Consider the following 26,078-nt stretch of genomic DNA (forward strand, 5'->3'; position numbering starts at 1 on the left):
ACAAAAGCTACTCTCCTATTATGGCGACTACATCTTTTACCCCTATCACTTTTTTTGACACTCTTGTCCAATTGTTCACTCAGTACGTGATCTGGATACCCACGAATTTTAAATTGCTGAACCATATCATTTAATCTATGGGATTGTTTATCTAAATCTTTTACTATCTTGCCAATACGCTGAAACTGTCAACCGGGAATGTTATACACTGTATGTTTTGGATGGAAACTATTAAAGTGCAAAATCGAGTTTCTATCTGTCTCCTTTCTATATAGGTCCATAACCAATTTTCCATTAACTTTAGAAACCACAGTGTCCAGATATGATATGCTCTTCAAATCACTATTAATGGTAAGTCTAATTGCTTGACATTTGGTTTGGACAGACTTAACAAAATCGATCAGGGTCGAGTTTGGCCCCGCCCACACAACAAAATACATCATCAATGTAACACCACCAACATTTGGAATACTTATGAAACAACGAGGATGCATAAATAAATGTCTCTTCATATAGGCCCATGAATAAATTAGCATAGGTAGGGGCCACACTCGATCCCATCACCATACCTCTACATTGTAGATATAAATGACCATCAAAATAAAAATAATTGTCATGCAAAATGATCTTTAAGAGCTTGAGTAGGAAACCCCTCCACTGTTCATCAAGATTTGTTTACCTGTTCTGATCTTGATGAACAGCAGAGGGATTTCCTACTCAAGCTCTTGAAGATCATTTTGCATGACAATTATTTTTATTTTGATGCTTGAACAGTTTTGAGTTTTCTAGATGGCAAACCATTCTTCAAATTTTTCACTTGTCTAAAACAACTCAAGGGTTTTTTTTTCAAGTCTTTTTATGAGAAAAGGGTCTCTCATTAGGAGGTACAAATGTTTTGAAATGATAGTCCTAATGGCTCTATAACCTTAACATATCTCATACCCTCAGTCATCCCCCACCCATAGCAGGTGCCTTATGGAAAGCCCACTCTGCATGTATCAAGCTGGAACATATGTATGACCTCTTATCTCACATGGCATCACCTTTTTTGGAATAACTGAAACATAGTTTCTTCCCTCAGGCATCTGCTGGACTTTCTTATGTAGGCCTATAGTTCAGCGCAACACCCAGACCAGGCAATAAACATGGTGGGGGTGTAGGCATCATTCTTTCCCAGCACTGTTCATTCAGTACCCGTTCTCTTGCCCTTCCTTTTTGCTTTTCATCCTTTGGAATTCACTAAATCTGAGTCTACTCCCCCTTTCACCTTCAAATTTCTGTAATGTATTATCTACCAGGTCAAACCAGTCTTTTCCTAGATCACTTCTCTTTTCTTCTTGTCCACTGGCATTCCTTAAGTAATCATAGGGGACTTAAACATCCCCATCCACACTAATGCCTACTGTGCCTCCAAGTTCCAGTCACTTACCATCTCCCTTAATCTCACACTGTGGTCCACCACTGCAACCCATGCTCAAAGCCACATACTTAACCTCACATTTATCAATAATCTTCTTCACTAGGTGTTGTTCCCTATCCAACCTCATCAACTATTCCCTCCAGCTGTCTGATCATAACTTACTCAAACTCACTATCCTTTCCATCCTGTCCCTACACATCGCCATGGCAGACTTCTATATACAAGTTCAGAAACACGTGCAATCTCAACCTCCAGACACTATCAACCTCTCTGCATCCTCTACTAACCCTGAGCTAGCAGCTGCTTATTATCACAACACCTTAACTTCAGCTTTTGATTCTGAGGCTCCCTCCTATACAGTCTATCATTGCTGGGTCCATGAACAACCCTGACTCGATGAGGAGATCAAGCTACTGTAATGCTGCTCCAGGCTACTTGAATGGTGCTGGCAAAAATATATATATTTGTCTGAGCACTTCCAAAATTACACAGAGGCTTTACACACACTCAGGCAGGTTCTCTCAGCAGCCAATACAATCATACTTTTCTTCCCTAATTTCCTTCCAGTCCCACAACCCTAAACTACTCTTTGCTACCTTTAACTCCTAAACCTTTAAACTGTAAAGCCTTTTTGGCCAGGGCTCTCTTTCCCCTTCTGTCTCTCAGTGCTGTGTGTTATGAGTACATATCTTCCATCCCTGTGTAAAAAAAACCCACATAAGTACAAATGTTACAAACTATGTATCTGAGTAGGCCTGAGTCTCTAGTTTTCAGAATGGTAACATTTATGGCTCTTCTTGACTGTTCAGACACTCCATGGCCTTTACTAAGAAAGAATGACTGTATTACTTTTGGTGCAAAAAAATTGGCCTTGATAAATCAGTTGGTGCTGCTAATGGTTAACAGTGTATTGTGTGGCCAAAAATCTATCTGATTATGTATATAGGGTATAATTTTTTTTCGTGACAAGCCAGAAAATAGAATTTGGGGTGTTTGAGATCTCAGGCCTATGTCATTAGATTTACTTTTAGTGGCAGACTTAATGAGATACAATAAAATGGCTATTTTCATACACTTTGTACCAAAATAAAACACAATAAAAAAAATGACAGAATTGAAAAGAGATTACATAAATAGTTCCCTTAGGGACTCAGTTTTTTAAATATGTATGCCATGAGAGTGTATTGCTTTTTGCTAATAACGGCTTGTAATCATTGGTAGCGTGCAATGAGAAAATGAAAACCACAACAAAAAATACACCTTTATTTTAAAATAATATATTGTCACCATACTTTGTACTAGGGACATGATTTAAATCTTGTGATAACCAGGACAAATATACCAAGGGTAAGCTAGTGAAGGTTGTAGGGTTTACAGAGAGCACAAAAACTTTTAATGGCAGCTCTAGCTGTATAGCTACACATGTTTTGAGATGAAGGTAGGCAGCAATCTTGACCTACTTGGTCTTGAAAGCTGCGATAAACATAACGGCTTTATAATCAGTAAGTTTACTGTCATCCCTTCTCCTCTGCACTGCACAATAATCAATAACAAAGCCCAGCTTGCTGAGGGCAGCTTTCACAAAGCTTTCATCATATTTCAAAATATGAAATTTTTCTCCTGCAACCAGAAAATAAGATGCATTTAATAATGCACCTATTATAACGTGGCCTCCAGGTCTTAGCAACTTTGAGATTTTTTCCAGGTTTTTTATGTATTTGTCTTCATTGTTACTGATGAAATCCAATATCAATAAACTGGTGACACAGTCGGCGAGTGGAAGCACAACAGGATACGTTATATTCTCATTTTCAAAGTCACATGATATCACGTGACTGATGGATGTCTTTAGCTGCTCATCCTTGTCCTGAATTTCTGCACTGAAATAAACAAATTACAGAGGCGTTAACATTATCACAGGAGATTTAAGAAGTCAGTCCTGGGTGGAACCTTACCCTGCTTTATTACTGATAAGTGGTAAATTGGACCTCACTTATTTAGAGTAACTCTCCACCCCACTCTGTTACTTCAGCCTCACTCTCCTCTGGTTAAAAAGGCTAGTTTAACACTATGCAAAAGGGGAACCATATCCAGGGCGGAACTGGACAACTAAAGGATCCTCCAGCTCTTGATGTGCCTCAGGCCTGAATTCTCTCCTCCCTCTTTAAGGGTCCCCCTCCAGTGCTCCCTACTGTCTATTTAGAGCAGTGGCAATGGCAGCAAGAATATGCTCACCTAAACCTGGGCCAGCTGGATTAGGTTAGCATCTTCTTGCTTCTGCTACTCTGCATGGGGGTAGGGGAGGTGGGAGCATTAGTCAACCAGTACATCACCATAGCAGCATTTGGGAGGAAGGCATCAATTCACCAGGTAAGCAATATGTGAAGGGGAGGGCACTACACCACCACAGATGCAATAACGGGAGGGTGGACCAGTAGACCACAAGAGAAGTGATATGGAAATTACTAGACCACCAGGGAAGCAATATGCAGGCACTAGACCACCAGGGAAGCAACATGCAGGGTACTAGACCACCACCACAGAACCGATAAAAGGATTGAGCACACTAGACAACAAGGAAATGTGGAGGGGGCCACAAGAGGACAGCAATATGGGGATGGGGACCACTAGACCACCTGGGAAGCAATATGGGGATAAGGAGACACCAGGGCTTGCTGAAAGGGAGAAGGTTGACCACAAGAACACCAGGAAAGCTGGATAGGGAGCACTAGACCACCAGTGAAGTAATATGAAGAGGGGGATTACTAGACCACCATGAAAGCAAAATGAGGAGGGGGACCACTAGAATATCAGGGACTACTGTGGGGAAATAATGGACCACTACATCAATATAACCTATTTTTAGGAGGAAGAGGGACTATTAGACACACTACCAGTGTCAGGAGAGAGGTGTGTGTAGGGTGAGAGAGAGGAATTAAACCGTGCAACATGCAGTATGGGGAGGTAAGGGGGAGAAAGGCTCTCATAAAATTGTGGGATACAATGCAATTTGTAATATGGGGGGGGGGGGGGGTTGGATAGACAATAGTTTCCACATCAATTTTACTTGTTTAGCAGTAATATTTTCTATAGCACTAATCTGATTACTAACATGTATGATAATTTAGTAGCGCATTACTTTTTATTAACCACTACCTGACTGCTCTTTATATTAAAAATGTCCAGTTTGTCTCTGTTGATGGCAAACGGATGTATTAAAAATTTACCTGCTGCTGCGCACATGCCTACATGCTCCCATCTAGCGTACCTGTCAGTGCCAAGACTGACACATCATTGATTGGTGAACGGGAACATTTGTTCCCTGAGCTAATCAAAGTGCCTGTAATGGAAAAATAATGGCTTCAATAAGAAGCCAATGATCTTTCCTGTAAGAACACTGTTTATGTGCTTTGAACTCTGTTCAGAGCACACAGAAAAGTGTGGGTGGGGATACCTAGTGATTAAAAAAAATACCCCACCTCCCATAGTTACCAAAATAAAACACTTAAAAAAAAGTGGCAGCATTACTATGTATGTCAAAAGGGTATAGTACTGTTATTTTGGCAAATAAAGGCTTGTAAATAAAGGAATGCTATTACTGATTGGTTTTGAAAAAATACAAAACAGAAAAAATACACCTTTATTTCAAAATATTAAATTGTTGCCATACATAGGTGGTCATAGGCAACGCACATGTTGTCATACATAGGAAAACAATTTAAATTTTGTAATAACTGGGACAAATTGGCAAATTAAATGTGTGAGTTTTATTAACCCATTTAATTTAATGATTTAGCAAAACATTGTAGAGGTCCAATTGGAAAGGCCCAATCCATACTAATTGAGTATTAAAGGAATAAAGGACTTAAAGCTAATGGGAACCGGGTTAAAAAAAAAAAGTCAGATACTCACCTAAGGAGAGGGAGGCTCTGGGTCCTATAGAGCACTCCCTCTCCTCCTCCCGGTGCCCGCTGCTGTCCTGGCTCCCCCGTAGCGGTATTCGACCATTTTGGTTAAATACCGCTGTCTCCCGGCCGAAAGGAGGCTTCGGAAATGCTTCGGGAGCCCAAGTGCTCCCGAAGACGGGCCGCGATAACACTGCGCACATGCGCGTGCCCTCTATGACGCACTGGCGTGTGCGCCGCCTGTCTTCGGGAGGACTCGGCTCCAGAAGGCTTCCGAAGTCCCTTCTGCGTCGGATGAGAACGGAGGAGCCAGCGCAGCACCGGGGCCAGCGGGAGAGAAGAGGGATGGCTCATTAGGGCCGAGCCTTCCCTCTCCTTAGGTGAGTATCTGACTTTTTTTTTTTTTAAACAGGGGTTACATTAGCTTTAAGTGTGTTTATCAAAATCAGATCGAATGCAAAAAAAGATGATCAGCTGCCAAATATGTATCTTGTATCTGTATCTGTAGACACATTTGAGTACTAAATATTTTTATTTTCTTTGTGTGGGATGCAGGATTTTTAGAGCTACATAACTTCTCATCTCAGTGTTTTTTTGTTGTTTTTGTTTTTCAAAAACATTAGGTAGAAAATAACAAAATTACACCCACCTCCTGAACAATACTGGTTCATGACATGGAGGGGGTTTGTGTGAGAAGGGGCAGAAATACTTGCTAAACCTTTTGTGCATGTCAAGGACAAGGACCTCATCCGCACCTATTTTATTGCTTGTGAAGGTGTGGGCAATTAGCTAATGCACATGGTAGTAGGTCCCAAGGGGTGTATGGTGGAATCTTTGCTCTCCAATTGCTGCTCCAGCACTGCAAGCCAACCAATTCTGGGACCACCACTGGGCTAATTTAACTGCCACATATGCAGCACACACCCCCACCAACTGGCCACTTACCAGATTCATTGCCACTCCTGTTATACTGCCAGCTCCATTACAGCCATGAGGGGCCTCTTGATTGTGCTGTCTAGGGCAAATGCAGAGACAATTTTTTTAAGTGCATGTTCTACTACCAATCATAAGGAATGGCACGCCTCACAGTTGGTAGTCTTACAGTGCTGGGTATTGGAGCAATAGCTGGAGACTAGTTTTAGGCCATGCACATTTCTTTTACATATATATGAAATATATGCCCTTTTGGTTGTTCCTCTAGATTCCTACACTGAACTGTGGCAAACCAAGAAATTTAGTACTGTTATTGGTTTTGAAGTGCACCTGGGAACTTTGAATTTCTTGACAAATTAAATAGTGAAATTGGTCCAAAGGCAATCCTTTGGTGTTGGTTGTCTAATAGGCTGTATTTACAAGACAGCTCACCTCTTTCCTTCTAACTTAGCGGCATGGGAGGATGCGTGTGCCCAAGTAAAAGCTCCAGTACGAGTGTCCTTCCATCTGCTTGTCTCCATGGTACATCTCTCATTGAGCTTCAGTAAAATTATGTCTTTGAAGACATCACAAGCTGAATAGAGATGATGAATGAGGGAACCAGAACTGATGTCAATCAGAACATCTCCCTTCACAATACCTGCAGGGTTATTAAAACAATCTATTAAACACATCAAAGTCATGAAGCTGGGAAAGTGTTTTTAATGTCTATGTCGCTCCTTTAAGACCTAATGTTGCTCCTTTAAGACCTTCTTCAATGGTTCTTCCTCAACCTCCATCCCCCTCTCAGTTGGAGTCCCCCAAGGCTCCGTTCTTGGCCCCTGATGTTCTCACGTTACACCGCCTCCATCAAAAAATTCCTTTCCTCTCTGGGTTTCAACTATCACTTATATGCTGATGACACCCAGATTTACCTCCATACCACTGACCTCTCCACCACCACCATGGAGAAGGTATCCTCCGGCCTCTCAGCTATCTCATCCTGGATGTCTGCCAGGTTCCTAATGTTAAACCTGGATAAGACTGAACTAATCTTCCCACCCCATGCTGTTTCACCCCCCTCAGACCTCTACGTCACTGTCAATGGCACAATGATTCGTCCAACCATACAAGCCCGCTGCCTGGGTGTCACCCTGGACTCAGCCCTCACCTTCACCCCCCCAGATCCAAACTGTATCTAGGGCCTGCAATTTTCATCTACGCAACATCTCCAAGATCCGGCCTTTCCTGACCCCAAACACTGCCAAACTCCTTGTCCATGCCCTCATCATCTCCCGCCTGGACTACTGTAACTCCCTCCTGTCAGTCCTTCCTCAAAACCGCATCGACCCCCTACAATCCATCATGAATGCAGCAGCCCGACTAATCTACTCCTCCCACCGCTCTGTCTCCCCTATGCAAATCCCTTCACCGGCTTCCAATTCACTTCAGAATCAGCTTCAAGGTCCTATGTTAGGAATACAAATCTATACACAAGTGCTGCCCAACCTACATCTCTGACCTGGTCAGCAGATACCCACCTGGCCGCCCAATTCGCTCCTCCAACAACCTCCTCCTATACACCCCACACATCTCACACTCCCATGCACGACTGCAGGACTTCACAAGACCTCCATCCTGTGGAACTCTCTCCCACTGCCCATCAGGCTTGCTCCCACCTTCAACACCTTCAAAAAGGCACTCAAAACTCACTTTCAAGGAGTCCTACATCAACTCAACACTGCCTTAACCCTCTCTTCCAAGAACTTCATGATGCACCCCCTCCTTTTGTGTCACCAACCCCTCTCTCTACATTGTAAGCCTTTGGCAGGGCCCTCTCCCCTTGTGTATCATACATGACTGTGTGTGCACTTTACCCAGAATTTTGAACTTGTATTTTTACCACTACCACTCCAGTGTAAATCTGGCATTGTATTACTATCTGCCTTGTGTTGTGTGTTTTATTGCCTATTACCTGTATTGTTGTATCTATTTTAAATTACCTGTATTGTGCTGTCACCCCTGTTATCATTGTCTGTAATCCTATTTATTGTACAGCGCTGCGTAATATGTTGGCGCTATATAAATCCAATAAATAATAATAATAATAATAATGATGTATCTACTATCCCCTAATACATATGTTTTCACTGACAGCAGCAGTTGTTTCGTAAATTAAACCAATACTAAGTAGCCGTGTGTTGGAATAGGCAGGGTTGTTGCAAGACCCAAGTGCACAGAAAGAAGTCGCACACCACTCATGAGGTGCTGAACCAATTTGTAATCCACAAAAAATTCCAGAGGGTCCGCACACTCTAATGTACCATGTCCTGTTTATTCAAAAAAAACGTGACACACCATTCCACAACCAACGAGTCGTTTCGGGGCCCCGTGGGGTCCCCTTTGTCAAGGCTACAGTACAGAATGGTAACAATGTGTGATTACATGAAGGTGATATAAAACCAGTTTTCCCACATTGAACCACACCCCCATTACAAAATTGCCGCCCAAAAAAATTAGCATAATTTGTATAATTAACTTAATCCTTGGAGTAATCTCATATGCATATGACCTCTTGTGGTCTCATACCAACAAAGACAATAAATCACATTATGCCAGCTTGATAGAATTAAACCACATGCACTTTTACCTGTTAAGGTACGCTGTAGTCCAGCACAGTACTGCCCTGAATGTGTGCTGACGCCATCTCCGCACTATGCGTACCCGATCATTGCTGCTGCCGTCTGGTGCAGAAGTCCCGCCTCCCTCTGGCCGTTACCAGCCCCGGGTCATCTGCGAGACCATTCTCGCTGGTCCCCGGCGCTGTCACTCGCCGCAGCTTAGCTCCGCCCCCATTGACGTCACATTGTTGTTCTCCTCATGCCGATTCCGCCCAATTCGGAATCATGCAGCCAATCACTGCGCTCGTCAGTGTGTGACCACTCCCCCTGTCATTTCGTTCGCTCCACACCTCCGGAGCAAAGTGGGGGTACCGCCGCGTGCTGGGGTCGCTAGGTGACCAGTAAACACTGTTCTGCAATGTGCTAAGAGCAGGAGCTGCGGCTCCATAGCCCACAGTTCCTGCTAACAATACAATGGGGGCTTTTGTAACTCACTGTGTGAGTCATGGCAAGTCATCACACACATTCTGTGCAGGCTGGGGGACTAATGCAATCATTGCGCAGCATATGATATGCAGACACCGCGCAATAACAAGGGAGCCCCACTCCTCCATATACTCCAATAACAATTTTTGTATCTTCAACCTAGGAAAATACATAACATATTTGATATGGCCAAGGCAAAGTTGCGTAAGAGGTGCCGTTGGGGCCAACTATAGGTATTTACTCACCCGGTGCAGGAAATAGATAATACCACCAGAAAGACACCACAGTGAAAGAGTATAAGCCAACACCTAAGGGATGGGATAAAGGAGAATATAAGATTTAGAAAGAATATTTACACTGTACATATGAAAAGTTAGACAAACTATCTACACTGTATATATTAACTGGCTGCTTAAGCACAATAGATCACCTCTGTTTCAGAAAGCAAGTAAGGCTGTTGTTGGTGTTCAAACCCCCGGGTACGACTGTATTGAGGGTATAAATCCAAAATGCTTCCCTTTGTAATAGGGATTGTCTGTGATCACCTCCTCTCCTTGGCGCCTGTACTCGTTCTATAATCATGCCTCTCAATGAGTGAACCTGATGCCTCATCTCCAAAAAATGCAATGCTACTGGCTTTGTTGCATCAGGGGTTTCAACTTTTTGCTACCGCCGCATACATCGTCCTAATATCGCTGCGATGACGCTGAAATCATTTCTTAAAGGGACCTGTGGTCATGCCTACATAGGCCAGACCACAGGGACACTTGAGCATGTAAACCACGTGATCTGGTTGGCAAGGTATGTAGATTTTCATTTGCAGCCTTTGGTACAGAGACTTCCAGCATATCTGAGGGATACAGATGACTTTCTGGGTAAGCTCAAGGTATTTCATGGAAATATTGACTCTATGATACTATGCTCAATGGACATTTCTGCGTTGTACACTAGTATACCTATAGAAAAGGGATTGACTGCTGTCAGTCATTTTTTGAACAAAAGGGAAAACAAACAGGTGCCTAGGGAATATATACAACATTGTTTGGAAACAGTACTTATGAACAATTGTTTTCGTTTTGAGAATGAGTGGTTTGGACAGATCAAAGGGACGGCAATGGGAAGTTCGGCCGCACCCGCTTTCGCTAATCTCTTTATGGGGTATCTTGAAGAGACCAAAATCTACCCCAATGAACTGTATCAACAACATGTCAAAGTGTGGTATAGGTTTATTGATGATGTGGTACTGCTGTGGGACGGGAATGTCCATCAGCTGGGAATGTTCTTTGATTTCTTGAATGGATTGGCAGATGGTATTGTATTTAACCCTGAGTTCTCCACTGAGAGTATTACATTTCTAGATGTCAAGATAAGTAAAGGAGAAGGGAGATTTATAACCACCTTGTTCCAGAAACCCACAGATAGGAATAGTATTTTGAGAGCAGAAAGCTATCATCCCCCACATCTCATCAACTCATTGCCAATCTCTCAATTCCTGCGGGTCTTGAGGATCTGCAATACTGATGAGGAAAGAGATCAACAAATTTTGTTGATGCATAACAGGTTTCTTGAGAGGGGGTATAGTGAAACCATCCTGAACCGAGCGCTTGATAAAGCAAAAGAAAAGTGGGTGTGTGGCAATGAATTTAGAAATGTATGTTCAAGCAAAACGAGAATGTGTACCGTTGGTACAAAAATTTGGCCCAATGGCTACACAGATTAAGCAAGCCACACAAAAAAACCACAATGTTTTAATGGCTGACAAAAAACTGGCCCCAGTGATCAAAGCAAAACCCTTGTTTGCATATAGAAATTGCCAGAATATCCGCAGTACTTTGGTACAAGGGATCCCTGGCAAAAATATATGCAGAAGGGGTTCAAGTTTTCTGAGAGAACAGGATGCTTCAAATGCCATAAATGCAACATTTGCAACTCATTGATCATTGGCGATACGTTTATCCATACCCAAAGTGGCAAAAAATATGCCATTCGCGACTATGTAAACTGTGACACAGATCACGTGGTTTACATGCTCAAGTGTCCCTGTGGTCTGGCCTATGTAAGCATGACCACAGGTCCCTTTAAGAAACGATTTCAGCGTCATCGCAGCGATATTAGGACGATGTATGCGGCGGTAGCAAAGGGTGAAACCCCTGATGCAACAAAGTCAGTAGCATTGCATTTTTTGGAGATGAGGCATCAGGTTCACTCATTGAGAGGCATGATTATAGAACGAGTACAGGCGCCAAGGAGAGGAGGTGATCACAGACAATCCCTATTACAAAGGGAAGCATTTTGGATTTATACCCTCAATACAGTCGTACCCGGGGGTTTGAACACCAACAACAGCCTTACTTGCTTTCTGAAACAGAGGTGATCTATTGTGCTTAAGCAGCCAGTTAATATGTACAGTGTAGATAGTTTGTCTAACTTTTCATATGTACAGTGTAAATATTCTTTCTAAATCTTATATTCTCCTTTATCCCATCCCTTAGGTGTTGGCTTATACTCTTTCACTGTGGTGTCTTTCTGGTGGTATTATCTATTTCCTGCACCGGGTGAGTAAATACCTATAGTTGGCCCCAACGGCACCTCTTACGCAACTTTGCCTTGGCCATATCAAATATGTTATGTATTTTCCTAGGTTGAAGATACAAAAATTGTTATTGGATTATATGGAGGATTGGTGCTCCCTTGTTATTGCACGGTGTCTGCATATCATATGCTGCGCAATGATTGCATTAGTCCCCCAGCCTGCACAGAATGTGTGTGATGACTTGCCATGACTCACACAGTGAGTTACAAAAGCCCCCATTGTATTGTTAGCAGGAACTGTGGGCTATGGAGCCGCAGCCCCTGCTCTTAGCACATTGCAGAACAGTGTTTACTGGTCACCTAGCGACCCCAGCACGCGGCGGTACCCCCACTTTGCTCTGGAGGTGTGGAGCGAACGAAATGACAGGGGGAGTGGTCACACACTGACGCGCGCAGTGATTGGCTGCATGATTCCAAATTGGGCGGAATCGGCATGAGGAGAACAACAATGTGACGTCAATGGGGGCGGAGCTAAGCTGCGGCGAGTGACAGCGCCGGGGACCAGCGAGAATGGTCTCGCAGATGACCCGGGGCTGGTAACGGCCAGAGGGAGGCGGGACTTCCGCAACAGACGGCAGCAGCAATGATCGGGTACGCATAGTGCGGAGATGGCGTCAGCACACATTCAGGGCAGTACTGTGCTGGACTACAGCATACCTTAACAGGTAAAAGTGCATATGGTTTAATTCTATCAAGCTGGCATAATGTGATTTATTGTCTTTGTTGGTATGAGACCACAAGAGGTCATATGCATATGAGATTACTCCAATGATTAAGTTAATTATGCAAATTATGCTAATTTTTTTGGGCGGCAATTTTGTAATGGGGTGTGGTTTACTGTGGGAAAACTGGTTTTATATCACCTTCATGTAATCACACATTGTTACCATTCTGTACTGTAGCCTTGACAAAAGGGGGACCCCACGGGGCCCCGAAACGACTCGTTGGTTGTGGAATGGTGTGTCACGTTTTTTTTGAATAAACAGGACATGGTACATTAGAGTGTGCGGACCCTCTGGAATTTTTTGTGGATTACAAATTGGTTCAGCACCTCATGAGTGGTGTGCGACTTCTTTCTGTGCACTTGGATCTTTTCTGTAGAGTCTGCACCCACCTGGCCATTTGAAGTGACACCTACAGCGAGGAACACGGAACTAGGTTTCTGTCCTCATTTCCAGCACCTTTGCGATTGGAAGGAACTGGCGTATTATAGCACAGCTGCATCACTGGAAGTGACACCTTTAACCACCAGTTTACGGGTTGCCAAGGACGTAAGTGTCTACATACTGTTTTGCATAGACTGCTTATATCTATCTTCAGAGTCATTGCAACTGCGATTGGGTCAGTGACTGTTTCGAATAGTGTACGAAGGCAACCTGGAGGCAACTACAAGTGGTGTCATATTTGTACGCTTCTACTATCTGAATGGAGCCAAGTACAGGCTTGTTTGAACCGTTCACTTATTCCCCGGAAGAAGTGGAGTCTATTTTGTTTGCTGACACAGATACAGCATTTGGTAGTGAAACCACCAATGATCTGCTAAATGAATTAAGACGATTAAAGAAAAAGAAGGCTGATCTTGAATTACATGATCAAACACTATCGCAGTATTATAAATTAAAGAAAATCCCCAAAGGTTTCAGACTGCAAATCCAGCCTACGATCAGCAGGCATAAACATGAATTTTGCTTGAGGTGGTGTGCCTTATCTACCCAACATTCTTTAAACTACATGTTGATGATTATAGAAGAGGTCAAAGTCCTTCTTGGAGGTATTAATAAAGAAATCACTAAGATTTATAGCCATATTCAACCAAGAATTAAGGCGGGCATTGAAACAAATCTTCAGAAAGATCTAGATTTGCTGGAATCTGATATTATTAAATATATCGAACAGCAAAGAGGCGCATGCGCGGCGATCGTAAGATGGCCGCTTAGGCTCCGAGCTCCTGCCCACATCCCTGCCATATTAGGCCGCACACCGCTCCTCTTCCGCTTAAACAGCGCGGCCGCAACGGGTCCACACAGCGGAAACTCCTGGGCACAGATGGCCGCAAAAAGTAACTCCAAGGCAGCCTCACAAACCGGCTCCATGGACCGGTATGTCCGCACCTCCACGATCCAAGATGGCGCCGACCGCGCTCCGGACACAGAGACGCTCCAACCCACACAACCTCAGCAGCAGCTCACACAGCAGCCTGACGTGGGTCCCCCGGCCTCAGACCTCACACCGCTCACCGCTGCCATGCTGGACTCAGCCCTAGACAGGCATTACCGAGTCATACACGACTCCCTTCAGCAGATGATCTTCACAGCAGTGAAGGACCTCAGAGGTGACTTTTCCACTCTGGCAGAGCGCACTAACTCCCTGGAAACAAAAATGGAGGCCATGTCCTTTAAACAACAGGACATTGAGGACGAACAGCGCTTAATCCAAAATGACCTTAAATCAATAAGAGATACCCAGGAGGACTTTGAAAACAGGGAAAGACGCCAAAACATACGCATAAAAGGTATGTCTATGTCTATCACCTCTGATAAACTTCTTCCTCATCTCCTGGAACTTTATAAATCATTAGTGCCCGAGCTACCTGACGAAATGTGGAGAATGGACAGAGCCCATCGCTCCCTGGGTGAGAGACGAACCTCAGCACAGAGACCTAAAGATGTTATAATTAGACTCCACTATTATGAATCAAAAGAGGCCCTTCTGAGAGCGATCCGTAACACCTCTACAGTTTCTTTTAAAGGGGACGAACTCTCTATATACAATGACTTATCCCTTATTACTCTGGCCAAAAGAAGAGCCTTCAGGCCCATCACCCAGCTGTTGAGAGATGCCAAAATTCAGTACCAATGGGGCTTCCCCTTCCGCTTATCTGTAAACAGGAATGGCGCACGCTTTACAGTCTCAGAAATGGACAATGCACCAATGTTTCTTAAACAACTAGGCCTTCGTCTTCCTCCTACTCTCAGCACTCAGCAGAGCCTGCCCTCTTCGCCAAGTTCCCCCCCAAGGAAGATCCGCCACATGGCAGACAGATCCAGAGGCCACCTACGCAGTCTCACCTTTCCAGACCCATCGGAGGATATGGAAGCCTTACCTACCTGATATACCTACACCAATCATGACTCTACGTGGCCATAGCTTCAGACCTGGTCTTCACGCAAATATGTTTTTTCTATCATATCCTCTCTCTCTCATAATGTGAATTGATATGCTTGTCTTGAAGATAGATGTTATGTTATGTTCATGTTCAGGTTGTGTTCCCAATTTAACTCCGGTTCAACCATAATGTTGACCCCGATCATTTTCCTATTTTTTTTTTGGCAGAGGAGATTTGGGCGGCCCTCTTGGCTCACCCGCATGTACCTCCGGAGGACTGCCGCTTGGCCCCATGGTTTTTCCCGGGGACCAAGTTACCTTTTTAGGCAGTTCTCACTTTTGCAGCTCTTTAGAGTTGCTCCACAATGTTACCACATAAATTGCAGTGGTTACCTTTTTGTTATTGTTCATCAGATGCTGTCTTATACAACTTACCCCTTCTGGTTTCTCGCTATCCTTACACCTATTGTCTTTTTCTCTACCTACTGGCCACTACTGATACTCTCTGTCCTTAAATATGTGCATATCTACAGCATAGATAATGGTTAATCTATACACACTTAACACCAAGGGCCTGAATATCCCACAAAAAAGGTCATCTCTATTGAGAGATATCAGGAAACTCGACTCTGACATGGTCATCCTTCAAGAGACCCATTTGACCTCTAATGACTCCATAAGACTCACTAACAAATTTTATCCCTCTGCATACCTGGCCTCAGGCCCAAAAAAACGTGCTGGCGTAGCTATCCTGTGCAAAAAAGATTTACCCATACAGATAGATAAAACCATCAGTGACCCTCAAGGTCACTTCCTGATACTGGTGGGAGCTTTGGCAGGAAAACCAATCACGATAGCTAATGTATATGCCCCCACATCCCATCAAATTGCTTTCCTTACTACCTTTTTGGCAAAGCTTAATAAGGTAATGAAAGGGACTCTTATCTTAGGAGGTGACTTCAACTTGGCCTTCTCATCTACAAAAGACAGGAGCACCCCATCCTCCTCTCCCTCCCAGGCATCTCATGACAGAAACTCACGTAAATTTAGGGTCCTTCTAAGGAGATATAGGCTCCTAGACCTATGGCGCATAGCCAACCCCACGAGTGTTGAGTACACCTTCTTCTCCCCCCCCCCATGCCTCTCATTCCAGAATAGATTACTTCTTCACCAATGCCCCTACTCTACCGATACTTATCTCCTCAAATATCATCCCAACTGCATGGTCAGACCACCAAGCGGTAACAGCAGAACTCGACTGGTTATCCTCCCCCCATAAACCTATGCACTGGAGATTGAATGAGTCACTTTTCAGAGATAAAACTTTAATTGCTAAATGCTGTGAAGAATTAAAATCATTCTTTGATATAAACATAGATTCAGTTCCGTCCCTTGGCTTAGTTTGGGAATCCCATAAAGCTTTTATAAGAGGCTTCTTCATTGCAGAAAGCTCCAAACGTAAGCGTTTTTCCTCTGAGAAGCTGACTCATCTCAATGCTTCTCTTGCTAAGGCATACTCCATATACAAATTACAGCCCACACAGGTCCACTTTTCTGACATTCAACGTATAAAATTAGACATTAGGTCCCTTCAATCATCTCAGCTAGAGAAAAGCTTAAAATGGACAAGACAGTTATTTTTTGAAAGGGGCAACAAACCTCACACCATATTGGCTCGAAAGCTAAATCCCAGGGGATCATATCAGGCCGTCCATTCCTTAAAAGACCAACAGGGCACTCTTCATCATGACCCCTCCCGGATAGCTCAAATCTTTACATCTTTTTACGAGCAACTGTACAACTTACCAGACCCTTCCTCCTCTCTAAATTACGACTCAAGGGTCCTATCCTTCCTCACTCAGCTAAACCTTCCAAAACTCACAGAACAAGAACGCCTATCTCTTAATACCCCCATAACAACTGAAGAGGTCTTAGAAATACTTAAAGCCCTTCCATCGTCCAAGTCACCAGGACCAGACGGCCTTCCCTACTCCTATTACAAAAACTTCAGCTCTATTCTTACTCCCCACCTGGTTAATTTAGCAAATAAGATTATGGAAGGGGAAACCCCCCCTCCTTCCTTATTAGCATCCCTGCTTACTGTCCTCCCAAAGGATGGTAAAGACCCCCATTTACCCCAAAGCTATCGCCCTATCTCCCTTCTCAACTCAGACCTGAAGATCATCACCAAAACCTTAGCCAATCGCCTCAATCCTATTCTTATCAGACTTATTGATAACGATCAAGTGGGCTTCATTATGGGTAGACAAGCAGGGGACAATACCCGCCGAGCTATTGATCTTATATCCATAATGAATAGATCCAACAAACCTTCTCTGCTCCTTAGTTTAGATGCAGAGAAGGCTTTTGACCGTCTCAATTGGCCTTTCCTCTTCCATGTTCTAAACCACCAAGGCTTTTCAGGTCCATTTCTCTCCATGATAAAATTTCTATATTCATCCCCTTCAGCTTCGATTAAATTGCCCTTTGCTCCCCCATCCCCTTTCCCGATCCATAATGGCACTAGACAGGGCTGCCCTCTCTCCCCCTTACTATTTGCTCTGAGCATCGAGCCCCTGGCTTCAGCTATAAGACAAAATACAGATATCACAGGAATCTTATTTGGTAAACGAGAATATAAAATATCCCTCTTTGCAGACGACATACTCCTTACCCTCACTAATCCCCTCACTACACTCCCAATCCTACATGATACCCTGAGAAAGTTTGAATCCCTGTCTGGATTCAAGCTTAACCAGGACAAAACGGAGGCCCTGCCTATTAAAATTCCCTCTCAGTTACTTACAATAATACAGTCATCTTTCCCCTATAGATGGCAAACCCACTCACTAAAATATCTAGGTATCCATTTAACTCCTACATATAGTACACTTTACAAACGCAACTTCCCTTCTCTTATCCAAAAAATATTACAAGACCTCCACAAATGGACGGCCTATAAGATCTCCTGGTTAGGACGCATCTACGCCCTCAAAATGAATATACTCCCACGTCTCCTATATCTGTTTGAGACCCTCCCAGTCCAGGTCCCTGCCCATCAGTTATCATCCCTGCAATCAGCCTTCTTCTCATTTATTTGGAATCATAAACGATCTCGAATTTCAAGATCTGTTCTCCTCTCTCCTAGGGATCAGGGGGGTCTAGGGGTACCTCATCTTAGGTATTATTATCAAGCTTCACATCTGCGCCAACTCCCTGAATGGACAAGCCTGAAGGTCTTCACCAAATGGGGTCTTATCGAGGCCTCTAGCATTCTCCCCATGTCCCTCGCATCTCTCCTATGGTCTCACCCTCAACCTAGGACCAATGAACAACAATTGCTTCCTACCATTAAATTTACACTCAATATTTGGAAAAATACCAGCCACCCCGCCAAGTTGAAGTCATCTCCTTCACCTCTATGCCCAATTCTGGGCAACCCCCATTTCCCCCCAGGGCTATCAAACTCCTTTATGAATAGGTGGTTTAACCTGGGTTACTTTAACCTCAGCGACTGGCTCAATCCACTAACGGGCAAAGCATATGGCAAACCCCACCTAGAGGAAAAAATTACTTTCACACCCCAACTTCTATTGCAATATAACCAGATCTCTCATTTTCTGCAAACTCTCCTGAAAAAATCACCTCCTACTCTATCTCCCTTTGAACGAATTTGTAAACAGCCTGGCCACCAAAAGGGCCTGATATCTCAGATTTACGCTCTGCTACATACAAAATCAGGAACATGGTCACCTGATCACATCTATATGCATAAATGGGCCAGTTCCCTCTCAACCCCCATTCCCCTAGAAGACTTGTCTGAGATATGGACCAATGCTAGACATTCATCTCAATGTATTCAGATTCGAGAAAATATCTATAAGATCCTCTTCCACTGGTATCTAACACCAGCCAAATTAGCAAAGATCTACCCAGGCTCATCGGATCTTTGCTGGAGAGGGTGCAATAATAAAGGAACCACAGAACATATTTTTTGGTTCTGCCCCCTGATCTCCAATCTATGGTCCACAGTTCGGGATCTAATCAAAACATCAATGGATATTACAGTTCCCTTAGATCCTGTGCATATGATCCTGGGCAAACCTTTGAAAAAAGTTCCCAAACACTCCAACCGTCTAATTACTCACATACTAACTGCTACTAGACTAACTATTGCGTCCAATTGGAAAAAATTAGCACCCCCTGATATATCAGAAGTCATTCATAAAATTAACTGGACAAAAAATATGGAACAACTCACAGCATCACTGAGAGATACGGAATTAAATTTCCACAAAATTTGGGATTCATGGCCCTATTCCTCCCCTATTTACCATCCACCTTAGACGATACACAGCCCAGGCCCTTGGTAACCCCCATACAACCCCTCTATGAAGCACAGGTCAGAGTAGTGTCAGAGTGGCCCCACTTTTCTATATACCTCTATGTAGATACAATTGTCTTTTCTTCTCTTCTCCTCTTTCCTTTTTCGAGTTTTGACGCTTACACAATTATATCTGCACCCAACCCCTTGTGTTGGCAATGTGATACTCTCTACTCTCCACAGCGAAAACTTAAACTACAATCAACATCACATCTGAAAACGCTCTTCTATGAGCTAAGACTTTTGCCTCCTTAGGACTTATTTGGTTTATTCATGTTTTCACTTAAATAAGATTCTTACCAAGACTCTTCCACGTTCGCAGTTTACCTCTGTTGAACTATTTTCTACTGGTTGGATATTTGTAACATTGTCAAAATGTGGACAAATTGTAATACAGTGAAATCAGTATTTTTGAAAATAAAACAAGTATAACAAAAAAAATATATCGAACAGCAGAAACAATATAAAAGGGACAAATTCAAACTGGTGAATCAGGATTACCAGGAAGGCCGTGTGTATCCCTGGCTTACTGGGATCCGGGAAGGCGGTAATCCGAGATACCCCCCTCGTTTTCCCAGGAAACCAACAAGACCGAGGAAACCAAGACCTCAGAAACCACAAATACCTACTGGGAAGGGGAGTGACGTGGGGAGTGAGAATCCAACTTCAGACAGTGACAGTGCCACTGGACCTGCACAAAAATCCCAGCGCCATTTTCAGGAGGGCGCCGCTGGAGGAGACTCAGGAGGGGCAGGAAGCTCAAAGAAAGGCAGTCACTCACCAGTACAAACAAGGAGACAGAAACACCAGTATTGAACCTTTCCAATAAAATACTCACAACGGAAGAAACACAGGTACTTTCAAAAGGTCTATCATTTTGCCCCTTCTCTAGGTTCAACAAGTTTGACTTTGAAGTTGACATGTTCAAATACGAACGGAATATGAAGCTAAGACAATTTTTTTCTAAGGAGCCTCAGAAGGAGAAAACTGCACTGGACACGCCACTCAAACTCAAAAGTAAATTTATTCCTGCAGGTCAATTTCCAACTATTGAGACTTTCACCCAGACAGTCAAATACGAAGTCCTACAAGGAGTTGATCAAATACGGCCGAAACACAATCTGTCTATAGGAGAACGAGATGCCTTGAACAACCTAAAGAAAGATGACACCATAATTATAAAACCAGCGGACAAGGGTGGAGCGATCGTGGTGCTGGACTATGGAGAATATAGATCAGCGATGACATCCATGCTTAGTGATGGCGACAGCTATAAGCGCATCATGAGAAATCCCACCTCAAATATTATGTATAAGATTGACCAACTGGTTGAATTAGGTCACAAAAATGGTTGGATATCAGATACCACAAAGGAATATCTTCTTTGCGACAATCCACAAACGCCCATTATTTACGTGTTACCAAAAGTCCATAAAGGTTTGTCTCCCTTAAAGTATAGACCGATCATTTCAGGGTCAGACTCTGCAACTCAGCCATTGGCAAGGTATGTAGATTTTCATTTGCAGCCTTTGGTACAGAGACTTCCAGCATATCTGAGGGATACAGATGACTTTCTGGGTAAGCTCAAGGTATTTCATGGAAATATTGACTCTATGATACTATGCTCAATGGACATTTCTGCGTTGTACACTAGTATACCTATAGAAAAGGGATTGACTGCTGTCAGTCATTTTTTGAACAAAAGGGAAAACAAACAGGTGCCTAGTGAATATATACAACATTGTTTGGAAACAGTACTTATAAACATTTGTTTTCGTTTTGAGAATGAGTGGTTTGAACAGATCAAAGGGACGGCAATGGGAAGTTCGGCCGCACCCGCTTTCGCTAATCTCTTTATGGGGTATCTTGAAGAGACCAAAATCTACCCCAATGAACTGTATCAACAACATGTCAAAGTGTGGTATAGGTTTATTGATGATGTGGTACTGCTGTGGGACGGGAATGTCCATCAGCTGGGAATGTTCTTTGATTTCTTGAATGGATTGGCAGATGGTATTGTATTTAACCCTGAGTTCTCCACTGAGAGTATTACATTTCTAGATGTCAAGATAAGTAAAGGAGAAGGGAGATTTATAACCACCTTGTTCCAGAAACCCACAGATAGGAATAGTATTTTGAGAGCAGAAAGCTATCATCCCCCACATCTCATCAACTCCTTGCCAATCTCTCAATTCCTGCGGGTCTTCAGGATCTGCAATACTGATGAGGAAAGAGATCAACAAATTTTGTTGATGCATAACAGGTTTCTTGAGAGGGGGTATAGTGAAACCATCCTGAACCGAGCGCTTGATAAAGCAAAAGAAAAGTAGGTGTGTGGCAATGAATTTAGAAATGTATGTTCAAGCAAAACGAGAATGTGTACCGTTGGTACAAAAATTTGGCCCAATGGCTACACAGATTAAGCAAGCCACACAAAAAAACCACAATGTTTTAATGGCTGACAAAAAACTGGCCCCAGTGATCAAAGCAAAACCCTTGTTTGCATATAGAAATTGCCAGAATATCCGCAGTACTTTGGTACAAGCGGATCCCTGGCAAAAATATATGCAGAAGGGGTTCAAGTTTTCTGAGAGAACAGGATGCTTCAAATGCCATAAATGCAACATTTGCAACTCATTGATCATTGGTGATACGTTTATCCATCCCCAAAGTGGCAAAAAATATGCCATTCGCGACTATGTAAACTGTGACACAGATCACGTGGTTTACATGCTCAAGTGTCCCTGTGGTCTGGCCTATGTAAGCATGACCACAGGTCCCTTTAAGAAACGATTTCAGCGTCATCGCAGCGATATTAGGACGATGTATGCGGCGGTAGCAAAGGGTGAAACCCCTGATGCAACAAAGCCAGTAGCATTGCATTTTTTGGAGATGAGGCATCAGGTTCACTCATTGAGAGGCATGATTATAGAACGAGTACAGGCGCCAAGGAGAGGAGGTGATCACAGACAATCCCTATTACAAAGGGAAGCATTTTGGATTTATACCCTCAATACAGTCGTACCCGGGGGTTTGAACACCAACAACAGCCTTACTTGCTTTCTGAAACAGAGGTGATCTATTGTGCTTAAGCAGCCAGTTAATATGTACAGTGTAGATAGTTTGTCTAACTTTTCATATGTACAGTGTAAATATTCTTTCTAAATCTTATATTCTCCTTTATCCCATCCCTTAGGTGTTGGCTTATACTCTTTCACTGTGGTGTCTTTCTGGTGGTATTATCTATTTCCTGCACCGGGTGAGTAAATACCTATAGTTGGCCCCAACGGCACCTCTTACGCAACTTTGCCTTGGCCATATTAAATATGTTATGTATTTTCCTAGGTTGAAGATACAAAAATTGTTATTGGATTATATGGAGGAGTGGGGCTCCCTTGTTATTGCACGGTGTCTGCATATCATATGCTGCGCAATGATTGCATTAGTCCCCCAGCCTGCACAGAATGTGTGTGATGACTTGCCATGACTCACACAGTGAGTTACAAAAGCCCCCATTGTATTGTTAGCAGGAACTGTGGGCTATGGAGCCGCAGCCCCTGCTCTTAGCACATTGCAGAACAGTGTTTACTGGTCACCTAGCGACCCCAGCACGCGGCGGTACCCCCACTTTGCTCCGGAGGTGTGGAGCGAACGAAATGACAGGGGGAGTGGTCACACACTGACGCGCGCAGTGATTGGCTGCATGATTCCAAATTGGGCGGAATCGGCATGAGGAGAGCAACAATGTGACGTCAATGGGGGCGGAGCTAAGCTGCGGCGAGTGACAGCGCCGGGGACCAGCGAGAATGGTCTCGCAGATGACCCGGGGCTGGTAACGGCCAGAGGGAGGCGGGACTTCCGCAACAGACGGCAGCAGCAATGATCGGGTACGCATAGTGCGGAGATGGCGTCAGCACACATTCAGGGCAGTACTGTGCTGGACTACAGCGTACCTTAACAGGTAAAAGTGCATATGGTTTAATTCTATCAAGCTGGCATAATGTGATTTATTGTCTTTGTTGGTATGAGACCACAAGAGGTCATATGCATATGAGATTACTCCAAGGATTAGGTTAATTATGCAAATTATGCTAATTTTTTTGGGCGGCAATTTTGTAATGGGGGTGTGGTTTAATGTGGGAAAACTGGTTTTATATCACCTTCATGTAATCACACATTGTTACCATTCTGTACTGTAGCCTTGACAAAGGGGACCCCACGGGGCCCCGAAACGACTCGTTGGTTGTGGAATGGTGTGTCACGTTTTTTTTGAATAAACAGGACATGGTACATTAGAGTGTGCGGACCCTCTGGAATTTTTTGTTGCAAGACCCATCGCAGTCCCTGCTCTCTAGACTTTCTTCCGCATTAATATTATAAATTAAACATTTTTAAACAGTTTAATTTAAAGGTAACTTTGGGTCTGAAACACTGCCCTTCTATAATTGCCAATAAAACACAAGCATTAGTTACACATATTTGCCATAGCAGGATAAACTATGTGAGTTCTGCCAAGCTTCTTGTGTGGCCCACACTACCTACCCTAGTGTCCCAAAGCTGCACATACATTGTTATAAATGAATCCACCAGAGACTTGCCATTCACCTCTACATAGGACATTTTCCCTTCCACATGGCCAGATGCAGAATGCATACCAAAAAAAAAAAAAATAGTGATAAGCTTGAATTTCACACCGTAGTAATTTTGCTGCTACTTGTGCTGCAATATTCACAATTATGACACCAAATCTAAAATTTCTAACTTTTTTTTATTGTATTTTTTGTATTAACTCATGATCTGCATAATAAGTTGGAGCTTTATAAGTACAATAAATAAATAAATAAATTAATTAATTATCTTGTGAAACATTAATCTATGTGAACGGTGCTTTTGGTGTGAATTTGGTGAAAAGAATCATTGCATGCACACCTATACATTTTTGCACATATACTCAACTAAGCGATAATGTGCTCTCTCATGCCTATTAACACATTAGTACTTTTTTGTAACATGCAAAAATAAGCAAAATCAAGAAATGCTAAATTGTAATAATCATCAAGATCGTATCTGCAAAAATGACCTGAAAATTCCCAAAAGGAAAATGATCCATTACGATCAACACAATAAATAAACAGGAAAGATAAGTAGTTTTCTGAGCAGTCTAATAACCTGTACTGTGATCACTGCCCATAGAAAGGCATTTAGGATATTACCAGTAAAATACTAGCTGAGATTCTCCCAGCAGGTCTTTTGCAGTACCTGTCCCTGTCATTAAAAACACAGGCATTAGTTACATGTGTTTGTAAATACACAGTAAGCCTTTTATAAAACCTCCTGTGTTACCCAAGCTGCCTACCTTAGTGTTCCAACCAAAGCACGATGTTAACAGCAAAAGATAAACCTACTAGACACATATGGCTGTGATATACATACCAGAGCTGAACAGGTAATGAGAAATCACCACAGGAAATTTCAATGAATCTTCTGCAAAGGCCATGCCTGGCTTGTCGGAGTAATACGTCTCAAGGTAATGTCTAGAATCAAAGTCATGCTCGTGGTAGAATTTTTTTGGTTCGCAATCCATCTCGTAACGATCCCCTTCGCTTTGGTTTCTTACTTTCCACTGTGGTTATTAGATTTTGGTGTTTTCTTTGTAGTTATACAGCAGCAGGTAGATACACCTATTACTGTGCGATCCAGTATATTTCCATAACTGTTTCTCACACTCACAAGTCAGTCATGAGGATTCAGCTGACTGAGCTGAGTACCAAATGATTGACAATTATAATAAACCTAGTATTTGCTAACCATTTACATGCTATGTGCAATTACCACTTGAGGACCGTAGACTTAACCCCCCCCCCCCCCCCTAGTAAGCCAGGATATATTTTACAATTCCGGGCTCTGCGGCTTTAATAGCTCACTGCAGAGCCATAACACTTAGCAGACAAATGAATTGTGTCCCCTTTTCTTGCCACCAACAGAGCTTTCTGTTGGTGGCATCTGATCATTGCTTCTACGTATATTTTTTATTATTAATTTTTTTATATTCTTTATTTTAATAAAAAATAGCTATTTTTCTTTAGATTTAAATACTCATCATCCCTCCCTCCCCCCAAAGAGCAAATTAGTGTGATCGGCTCTCCTAGGCATCAACCTAAGAAAGACGATCACTTTTGTGGCCAATGGAGGGGACAGCTCAGTGTCAGGGTTGTCCCCGTACAGCGCTGCCATAGATCGCAGCGCTGTACACGGAATTAACCTGCTGAGCGTTTCAATTCCCACGGCCGCATTGGCCTGGGAGGGTTTTTTTTTCTGATCATGTAGCTAGCCCAGTGCTAGCTACATGATTGTCCCCTTTCTGCTGCCTCCCTCCCACCCTTCTGATCACCGCCGGTGATCACGCCCATAAGGAAATACCGTTCTGAACGGGATTTCCTTTAGGGCTTCCCCCGTCGCCATGGCGATGAACGGGACACAGGGACTCCCGATCCACCCCAAAGCGCAGCCTGGTGGCGATTGGCCCTCTTTCGTGTCAGGTAGCGGCGGATCAGCGGCAAGCGGCGGCGATCGGGGCAAACACGCAGCTAGCAAAGTGCTAGCTGAGTGTTTGAAAAAAAAATATCAAAATCGGCCCAGCGGGGCCTGAGCGG

At 43.3% G+C, this 26,078-nt stretch overlaps 2 protein-coding genes across 2 annotated transcripts in view; both read right to left on the reverse strand.

Moving 5' to 3' along the window:
• LOC137524164 (indolethylamine N-methyltransferase-like) overlaps positions 1-26,078 on the reverse strand; it is a 543,463-nt gene that overhangs the window by 387,522 nt on the left and 129,863 nt on the right. The gene's annotated exons all lie outside the window — the stretch shown is intronic.
• LOC137525430 (indolethylamine N-methyltransferase-like) lies at positions 2,664-25,187 on the reverse strand. The gene is made up of 3 exons (XM_068246512.1): positions 24,859-25,187; positions 6,691-6,898; positions 2,664-3,300 (listed from the first exon to the last, which is right to left on the reverse strand). Exons 1-3 carry the CDS (start codon positions 25,007-25,009, stop codon positions 2,877-2,879), a joined length of 783 nt encoding a protein of 260 aa, XP_068102613.1. The 5' UTR covers positions 25,010-25,187; the 3' UTR covers positions 2,664-2,876.

The sequence above is a fragment of the Hyperolius riggenbachi genome, chromosome 7 (assembly GCF_040937935.1).
Source record: "Hyperolius riggenbachi isolate aHypRig1 chromosome 7, aHypRig1.pri, whole genome shotgun sequence".
Classification (NCBI taxonomy): Eukaryota; Metazoa; Chordata; class Amphibia; order Anura; family Hyperoliidae; genus Hyperolius; species Hyperolius riggenbachi.

What these genes read in the sequence shown, in the direction of transcription:
- LOC137525430 (XM_068246512.1), bottom strand. Translation starts at nt 25,009, where the DNA reads ATGGATTGCGAACCAAAAAAATTCTACCACGAGCATGACTTTGATTCT. An exon ending in TCATTACCTGTTCAGCTCTG is followed by an intron (nt 6,899 to 24,858) that starts GTATGTATATCA and finishes ATAACCCTGCAG; the next exon opens with GTATTGTGAAGGGAGATGTT. An exon ending in GCTAAGTTAGAAGGAAAGAG is followed by an intron (nt 3,301 to 6,690) that starts GTGAGCTGTCTT and finishes TGTTTATTTCAG; the next exon opens with TGCAGAAATTCAGGACAAGG.